At 46.5% G+C, this 9,484-nt stretch overlaps 1 protein-coding gene across 1 annotated transcript; it reads left to right on the top strand.

Annotated features, from left to right (window-relative positions):
* Nucleotides 1-1,661: 1,661 nt before the first annotated feature.
* LOC122692499 (cationic amino acid transporter 3-like) lies at nt 1,662-8,888 on the top strand. The gene is made up of 11 exons (XM_043900113.1): nt 1,662-2,042; nt 3,305-3,463; nt 5,232-5,409; nt 5,737-5,849; nt 6,019-6,241; nt 6,416-6,555; nt 6,658-6,760; nt 6,930-7,129; nt 7,325-7,491; nt 7,969-8,077; nt 8,492-8,888. The coding sequence occupies exons 1-11, from the start codon at nt 1,670-1,672 to the stop codon at nt 8,542-8,544; spliced, it is 1,818 nt and encodes a 605-aa protein (XP_043756048.1). The 5' UTR covers nt 1,662-1,669; the 3' UTR covers nt 8,545-8,888.
* Nucleotides 8,889-9,484: the final 596 nt, after the last annotated feature.

Genomic DNA, 9,484 nt, shown 5'->3' on the forward strand with positions numbered 1-9,484 from the left:
TTTTGGAGGAACCACCATATCAGCTGTATCATTTCACATTCCTACTAACTGTGCACCACGGTTCATCAGCCAATTTAAACAGGAAGGAAACAGAGGACCAGAGAAGTTAAATGACTTGTTCAAAGGCACAGGTGGTATCAAGATTCTAACCACAATTTCCTGGTTCTTTGAATGTTTATTTTTAACCAAAATGCTAAACTTGGACTTTGGAGTATCACAGGCAGAAGTCCCATGGCAGTAACTTGTGGCCACTGGGTCATCCTAGCCCTGCAGAGCAGTGTAGTGAGGGGACATTTCACACACCCAAAGGAGCAGGAAACAGAGTCCTGTCATTTCTGATTCAGAATGAAGGCTAGTCCCTCCCTCCAGTTGGGAGGCCTCTCTGGTTTGATGCATTGCCTGAGCTGGGCCACAATCTGTCCCTGCTACAAATTCCATGTCCTTCGGTTACAAAGCATAGTTCCTATTCCGTGTCACTCTGTGAGCAACGAAACAGGAAGAGAACAAGTTTCAGGATCCTTGGTGAAGAAATGTGTGGAGTCTGAACTCTCTGATCATCAAGCTCCTAAAAGAGTCACTTCAAGCATATCAAAGAAAGGAGGGAATAATGATGATAGTCAAGTTCCCTGTTTTATGGAGTGAAAGTGAAAGTGTTAGTCTCTCAGTATTGTCCAACTCTTTATGACCCCATGGACTGTAGCCCACCAGGCTCTTCTGTCTGTGGAATTCTCCAGGCAACTCTACTGGAGTGGGTTTTCATTCCCTTCTCCTGGGGATCTTCCTGACCCAGGGATTGAGTAAAGGAAGACAAAGAGTGGTATGCAGCTTGTGCAAAATCAGACAAACTAATATGTAGCAGAGTGAAATTTGAACCCACAGATGGATTTCTATTCAAAAGTAAGCATTCTTATCCATTCAACTCATACCACCTAAGTAGCTACTCTGTGCCTGGCACTTTGCTGGAAGCCTTTGCTTTTGTAGGAGCAGAATTTTTTTCTTTATAGGAGCTTTTACTGGTCTAATAATTAAGTTGGCATAAGTTACATTAACAAGTTTAATTTGTTATGTATTGGAATCCCATGAAAACTCAGAGGTTCAAAGACAGGAATTTGAGGCTTATATGCCCCTCTGAGCTAAGGAGAAGGGGTTAGGGATCTGGGGCTTCAAAAGGGAGGAGGACAATCCACAGGATGATGGGAAGAGCTAGTGTTTGGGAAACAAAGGTATGCTGCTCTAGACAGGTAAGTCTTTCTGAGATAAAAAGCTATCCCTGGTAAATAACTCTCTGCCTGGCATAGGTCTCCTAATCTACATTATTTTGAGCAGTTAAAGGAGAGACAAGGAACTTCTCCTGAGTCTGCTGGGTCTTAATTGACTTTAACACAAAGCAACCTGCATGCCAAAGTGGGACATTTGGGGGAGACATAGTCTGCTCCCCTTCACTTCTCTTTAAACAAATTTTCTAGTAACTTCGAATCACATTAAGAGTCTTCTTTATGTTTAAGAAACCAAAGCTCAGAGATGGAGAACTTAGCAATGTGTCCTTTGACCACCTGGTCCCCATCACGGTGTTCATCTGTGAAACTCCCAGGACCAAGGGTGGATAACATTCTTGATGGCTTTGTGTCTTGTTTCCTCAGCAGGTCTTACTTCCTCAACTCTGTCTAGGATGCGATGTCAGGATGTTCACCAATTTGGTCAGAAGCTGGTTCGAAGGCGACAGTTGAAGCCCGCTGAGGGGTCTGAGAGTCCCGAGGCCCGTCACCTGAACACCCTTGACCTGGTGGTATTGGGTGTGGCCAGCACCCTGGGGGCTGGCGTGTACATCCTGGTGGGAGAAGTGGCCATGTTCATTGCTGGACCAGCGATCATCATCTCCTTCTTGGTGGCCGCCCTGTCTTCTGTGTTGTCTGGGCTCTGCTATGCCGAGTTTGGGACACGGGTGTCATGGACCGGTTCTGCGCATCTCTACAGCTACATCAGTGTGGGAGAACTGTGGGCTTTCGTCACTGGTTGGAACCTCATACTAACTTATGTCATTGGTAAGATGATGGGTGGAAAATGTGTGGGGCTTGAGATCAGAAATTAGGAGTGAGGAGTTGGGTCTTCAGTCATCCATGAGCACTTGGTCATCCACTTTGCTGGAGGAGGAAGAGGAGGGTAATAGTATCAGGAAAACCCCACAACTTCATTCTAGTCAGCTTTCTCCTGCTTCCTTAAATGATGGACCAAAAACCCAGAAGAAAGGGAGCTGTCAGGAGTGGGTGAGAGGGAGGCGTGCCCCACAGGCTCCTCCCCTCACCATATTGAAGCCCCTGCTCAGTTGTTGCATTCATGGGATTTTCCTTTACCACTTGATTTAAGATTTCAACCCTTGTCTCCCATCTTTCCTTTTCCCACTTCACTGTTTTTTTACATAACCTTGATCACCTGCCAACATATTAAATAGTTGACCTATATGGTGATCATTTGCATCCACTCTCTCCACCTCATGAAAAAGAACTCTTTGAGAGTAGGTATTGATGTAAAATCTTGGCTCTTTGTGCACCAACACCAAACAGAAATACAGAGACAGAGTCATGAAGGAGAAGGAGAGAGCGACTTTATTTCTTTGCCAGGCAAAGGGGGAACACAGTAGGTTAGTGCCTTAATAACAGTGCCCTCACTTCCTGGGGAATAGGGAGAGGTCATATAGTCAGGGCTCCTGGTCAGAGCTATCCTGACAAGCTCACAGTATGTGCAGAATCTCAGGTGATCAGCTCTCCTAATTTATTTTTAAGTTTTTCTTTCTTTCTTTTCTTGAATATTTATTTATTTGACTGTGTCAGGTCTTAGTTACAGCACACAGGATCTTTCATCGAGGGGCATGGACGCTCTAGTTGTGATGCTCACATTTAGTTGCTCTATGCCACGTGGGATCTTAGTTCCCTGACCAGGAATCGAATGTGACTCCCTTCATTGCAAGGCAGATTCTTAACCAACAGGCAATCAGGAAAGCAACCAACAAGCCACCTAATGTTGATGAGCTTCTGTGGTCTCTTTAATCTTGCCTCAGGTGTTTTCATGCCCCCCCCCTCCCTTGATTAGCAACTCTTTGAATCTGTTCTTTGGAACTCAGGGAAGGTCATGGAGGCTAGAGTTTTGCCTACAAGAAATGGGGGACCAAAAGGCCTCTGTGTCCAGAGTCCCACAAAGCTGTACTCAGCATCAGTATTTTGTAATTTTCCCCCAAAATATATCCTATGGCACATAGAGGGGTTCAATTTATGTTTGTTAACAAATGTTCCTTCTGCTGCTGCTGCAGCCGTTGCAAGTGTGGCCAGGGCCTGGAGCCACACCTTCGACAGCCTGATTGGGAACTACATCTCTCAGGCGTTAGAGGGAACTTTCTCTCCATATATGCCCTACTTCCTGGCCAAGTACCCAGATTTTGTTGCACTGGCCGTGTTGCTGCTTCTCACAGGTAAGCTGGGGATTTTCATGATAGGATGGGAAGAGTGGGGTGTGGAGGGGGAAGTGGGGTGGGAAAGGCTTGGGGTAGCAGCATGGTGGGGGAATAGAACTGGGAAGAATGGTCTGTGGTATGAGAGACAGGAAGGCAAGACATAGACCACTGTTTCCCACCCTAGGCATTACTGATCTTCTAGCTGGAACAGCCTTTGGTGTGGGGGCTAACCTGTGCACTGTAGGGTTTTCTTAATTTAATCACTGTTGGATGTGTAGCATCTTTGGACTATGCTCATTAGATATGGGTGACACCAACCCCCCCCCCCCACCCAAATTGTGACAATCAGAATGTGTCCAGGGAGTTTCTTGGTGGCTTCACTTCAGTTCAGCCGCTCAGTCATGTCCGACTATTTGCAACCCCATGGAGTGCAGCATGCCAGGCTTCCCTGCCCATCACCAACTCCCGGAGTTTGCTCAAACTCATGCCCATCAAGTCAGGCATGCCATGCAAGCATCTCATCCTCTGTTGTCCCCTTCTCCTCCCACTTTCAATCTTTCCCAGCACCAGGGTCTTTTCCAATGAGTCAGTTCTTTGCATCAGGTGACCAAAATATTGGAGTTTCAGCTTCAGCATCAGTCCTTCCAATGAATACTCGGGACTGATTTCCTTTAGTATGGACAGGTTGGCTCTCCTTGCTGTCCAAGGGACTCTCAAGAGTCTTCTCCAACACCACAGGTCAAAAGCATCAATTCTTCAGTGCTCAGCTTCTTTATAGTCCAACTCTCACATCCATACATGACTACTGGAAAAACCATAGCTTGGACTAGATGGGCCTTTGTCGGCAAAGTAATGTCTCTGCTTTTTAATATGCTGACTAGGGTGGTCAGAGCTTTTTAAACAAGGAGCACGTGTCTTTTAACTTCATGGCTGTAGTCACTGTCTGCAGTGATTTTGGAGCCCAAGAAAAGAAAGTCTGTCCCTGTTTCCAGTGTTTCCCCATCTACTTGCCCTGAAGTGATGGGACTGGATGCCATGATCTTGGTTTTTTGAATGTTGAGTTTTCAGCCAGCTTTTTCACTCTCCTCTTTCACTTTCATCAAAAGGCTCTTCAGTTCCTCTTCACCTTCTGTCAAAAGGGTGGTGTCATCTGTGTATCTGGTGGTTTAGTGGTTAGGATTCTGGGTTTTCACTGCCATGGCCCAGGTTCATCCGTGGCAAGGGAATGGAGATCCTACAAACCATGGCATGGCCAAAAAATGAACCCAAAACAAAACAAAGAAAATGTCTCCAGACATTGCCAACAGTCCCTTGGGGAACAAAACCACTCCCAACTGAGAAGGATTTACTTAGACTGACAAGTTTCTTCCTCTGTACTGAAACCAAACTTCTTTTTTTAATTGAGAGAAAATTTACGGAGCATAAAATTAACCATTTAATTATATACCCCCCTTATCGAGTTAGTTGACATCCAGCATTGTATAAGTTTAAAGTGTACCACATGATGATTTGATAGACATGTCTACTGTGAGATGACGGCGCAGTAAGAAACAAGCCACATTAACGTGTCCTTAGTGGGACTTAGTACCTTCACAGTGCTGTGTAACCATCCCTCCATCTAGTTCCAAACATTTGCATCGCAACTAAAGGAAACCCTGCACTCACTGAGCAGTCACTGTCCATCTATCCACCACCATCAGCCCTCCTGACACTGTAGACACTGGCCTGCTTCCTGTGTCTATGGATTTGGCTATTTTGGATGTCTCATATTCCATCTTTCCCACAGGATTACTGGTTCTGGGAGCTCCTGAGTCAACCCTGATTTACAAAGTGTTCACAGGCATCAACGTTTTGGTTCTCAGCTTCATCATCATCTCTGGTTTCATTAAGGGAGACCTGCACAACTGGAAGCTCATGGAACAGGACTACGCATTGAACACATCTGAATCCAGTGGCACCTCTAGGTTAGGAGGGTTTTCTTGTCCATAGTGACACTTGTATGATGGAAGGTGCAAGTCTGCAAATCTTGTGGGGACTAAAAAGTGGCAACCCACTCCAGGATTCTTGCCTGGAGAATCCCATGGACAGAGGAGCCTGGCAGGCTACAGCCCATAGGGTTGAAAGTGTCGGTCATGATTTATTGACTAAACCACCACCAAACAGACCTGGGCTGATGGATCTAAGTGATGGGGGTCCTGGATCCCAGCTCTTGCGGTATGAAGGGAAGAGTCCAGTAATGATGGCTGAACTCACCTCACCCATGTTCTTCCTCATTCCTTCTCTCACTATAGGTTGGGTCCTCTGGGTTCTGGAGGGTTTGCACCTTTTGGCTTTGATGGAATTCTCCAGGGAGCAGCTCTGTGTTTCTACATGTTTATTGGTTTTGATGCCATTGTCACTAAAGGTAATATAGTCACTGTGCTTCTCATCAGGGGTTTGACCACAGATTAGGCTGCCCTTGGGCATAGGAGTTGGAAGAAGTTTAGGCTGCTTTTGATGGTGCAAGAGGAAAGGGAATATTGTGCTTTCGCTCACTGTGTTTTCCTAACCTAGTACATCTATGCATCCTGCAGGGGAAGAAGCCCTAAATCCTCAGTGGTCCATCCCCGTGAGCACCATGATCACGATCATCATCTGCTTTTTGGCATGCTTTGGTGTCTCAGCGGCACTCACTCTCATGGTGCCCTACTACCAGATTCATCCTGACAGCCCCTTGCCACAGGCTTTTCTCCATGTTGGGTGGGGCCCTGCCAGATATGTCGTGGCTGTTGGCACCCTCTGTGCTCTTACATCCAGGTCAGTGTCTTGATTTTCTCCCCATTGACTGTCAGATGCTCGGGTATTCCAGTCCTTGGGATTGAGAGACAAGAGGGAAGGGCACCTTGCCCCATGTAGACTAGAGCATGGAAGCGTCAGTCCTTCCTTCCTGTCTCTCCATGTTCTCATATAAGTTGCCATTTTCTTTTCCAGTCTCCTCGGTGATATGTTCCCCATGCCTCGGGTGATGTACGTGATGGCAGAGGATGGACTCCTTTTTCAGGGACTTGCCCAGATCCATGCCCACACAGGCACCCCGGTCATGGCCATCATGTCTTCTGGAACCCTTGCAGGTGAATAAACAAAATCCATCCCTTGTTTGATCATTTCCTTACCTTTTATATTTCTGGCTGTTTCTCACTCCCTTCCCCACCTTGTCCGTGCCCTCATCCTAGCGGTCACGGCGTTACTCTTCGAGTTCAGCGATCTGGTGGACCTCCTATCAATCGGGACCCTGCTTGCTTACTCTCTGGTGGCTCTCTCTGTCCTTGCCCTCAGGTGAGACTCTGCTACACCTTGGCTGGGGGTCGTGGACTCAAGGGGAGCTAAGATTCTTCTAGCTTCATGTCCTGCTCTGCTGAAGTCAGGAAAGAGTTGGATTAAGCTGTCTGATATTGGATGAGTATAGGGGCTGCTGTTAATCCTGTCTTAATATCCTCTCACTCAGGTACCAGCCAGATCAGAATTTCAGCAAGAAGGAGAAAACAGAGGAGGAAATTGAGATGAAGCCTAAAGTTGAAGAAAACCTTTCAGAACTTGTCTCTGAAGCAGGAAACTCAAACATTCTGAAGAGTCTGTGGTTCCCTACCAGCACCATCCCCACCCAGAAATCTGGCCAGATTGTGTATGCATGTGCCTTCCTGCTTGGTGAGCAGTGGGACTTCTCTTTGGTGGTATTCTGAAATTGGCAGGATGGGTAGGAGTGTATATTTGTCACTTGAGGAGTCTTGGAGATAAGATGGCCCTTCCTGAGGTGGGCAGCCTTGAGAGGGGTGTGACCTGAGGTCCTGACATCTTTGTCTTCCGGGTCCAGCCTGTTCTCCTCCTCCTTGACCCCTGCAGTTCTCCTGCTGACCATCCTGAGCCTGATCCTGGCCCAGTGGCCCAGCCGGGTGTTCTCTGGAGACCCCGTGCTCACAACAGTGGCTGTGCTGCTGCTGCTGCTCATCACTGGGGTCACGGTCATCATCTGGAGGCAGCCCCACGACCCCTCTCCTCTTCCGTTCAGGGTAGGTGAGGGACTTCCCTGGTGGTCCAGTGGTTAAGAATTCACCTTGCAATGCAGGGGATGTAGGTTAGATTCCTGGTGGGGGAACAAATATCCCACATGCTGCAGGGCAGCTAAGCCCATGCCCCACAACTAGAGAAGCCCCTCAGGCTACAACTCAGTTCTGATGCAGCCAAATTAATTAATTAATTAATTTTTAAAAAGTAGGTGGCCTTATGTGCCCAAACTATCCACCTTGAGTGAATGTAGTCTACCTGCCTTGAGGTCTAAACCTCCTTTGCTGAACGTGGGAAGATGGGAAATTGCTCAAACCAATGGACCGTTCCCTGATCCACACTCAGTGCTTCACATGCCCAGTTTCAGTAGGCACTGAACACACAGCTTCAATAGGACTGGAGTCTTCCTGCCCACATGTGGGTTGGGGGCTCCTTTTCTGACATCTGGGCTGTGTTCAGGGATGAACTGACTCTGCCCACAGGTCCCTGCTCTGCCTGTCCTCCCACTGGTGAGCATCTTTGTGAACATTTACCTGATGATGCAGTTGACTTCTGGGGCCTGGATCCAATTCGGTGTCTGGAATGCCATTGGTAAGTGGTTTTCTTGGATTAAGAGACCTCTCAGTTGACTAATCCCCATCCTCTTCCTAACACCACTCCCCTATTCTGTGTCAGACACCCTCACAGGAGACCTACTGAGCAAGTGTAGGGTTCCCTGTTGTCTCAGGGGTGAAGAATCCACCTGCCAGTGCAGGAAACATAAGAGCATGGGTTCAACCCCTGGGCCAGGGGGATCCCCTGGAGGAGGAAATAGCAACCCACCCTAGCATTCTTGACTGGAGAATCCCATGGACAGAGGAGCCTGGAGGGCTATGGTCTGTGGGATCACAAAAGAATCAGTCACGACTGAGGGACTGAGCATGCACATGAGCGTGTGTGTACACAAGCGTGTATCAGTAAGGCGAGCACCTACTTTCCCTTCTCATCGTCTCATTTCCCTACTAGGATTTGCCATATACTTTGGCTATGGGATCCGACATAGCCTGGAGCAGAACTAGAAGCAACAGCCTCCACCTTCCAAACTCTTCACCCAAGCATCCCTGCTGCTGAATCATCATAACCACAGGACATAGATGCTGTGTGGAATCCCTCCATACACTAGAGGAATCTTCTGGTTCAAGGGGCACTTTGAGCCTCTATGAACTATGAAGGTACAATGCATTTAGGGACCTATATTTATTGCCAGTGGACAAATGACTTACATGCTGAATAATTTTTAAGTATTCTTTTCAGACCACGATACCCATATTAAAAAGGGCATGTTTTATAAGTGTGCAGCAAGATGATATTTCACAAAGAATGTATAACAATGTAAGCAGATACTGGAGGAAGAAATAAAACATTAACCTGCACATATAAAGCTCCTCCTCATGCTTCTTTTTAGCAAAAATGCAGAGGTGACTGTCTGGGGAGGAAAGACAGGTAACTGTATACTATGCCCAGTGCTGCTCTTGGAATATTAGGACAGAGGTAAGTTGGAAGTAAAAGGAAGGGAACAGATACACTGTGCAAACAGTAACACAAGAAAGCTAAGGCAGCTATATTACTATCAGACAAAGTAGACTTTAAGAAAAGGAGAAGAATAACAGATAAAGTGAATCATGTCATCATGGTAAAATGATCATTTTTATCTTTTCCCCCAGCTTTATGGAGGCATAGTATAATCTTTTATAAATGACTATTTCTCTTTACTTTTCTATCACAGACTCTTGGAGTTACACAATAGAGTTGATGATGGAAAGTTCTTAATTGGGAAAAAAAAAAACACCTGCATTGTCAGAGGTGAAGGAAAGAAGTAGTAAGTAGTGATTTATTGATAAATGATTACAACTGGGTGGAACTAAAAGACAGGAAATGAAACTGGATAGACAGGTTAAAGAGTTATTGCAGAACAGAGTGCCTGACATTGAGATTAGGCACATTCAAGATATTGATAAT

Source organism: Cervus elaphus, chromosome 4 (genome assembly GCF_910594005.1).
Source record: "Cervus elaphus chromosome 4, mCerEla1.1, whole genome shotgun sequence".
Lineage (NCBI taxonomy): Eukaryota > Metazoa > Chordata > Mammalia > Artiodactyla > Cervidae > Cervus > Cervus elaphus.

What these genes read in the sequence shown, in the direction of transcription:
- LOC122692499 (XM_043900113.1), top strand. Translation starts at nt 1,670, where the DNA reads ATGCGATGTCAGGATGTTCACCAATTTGGTCAGAAGCTGGTTCGAAGG. An exon ending in CGTGTTGCTGCTTCTCACAG is followed by an intron (nt 3,464 to 5,231) that starts GTAAGCTGGGGA and finishes TCTTTCCCACAG; the next exon opens with GATTACTGGTTCTGGGAGCT. An exon ending in CTCTCTGTCCTTGCCCTCAG is followed by an intron (nt 6,761 to 6,929) that starts GTGAGACTCTGC and finishes CCTCTCACTCAG; the next exon opens with GTACCAGCCAGATCAGAATT.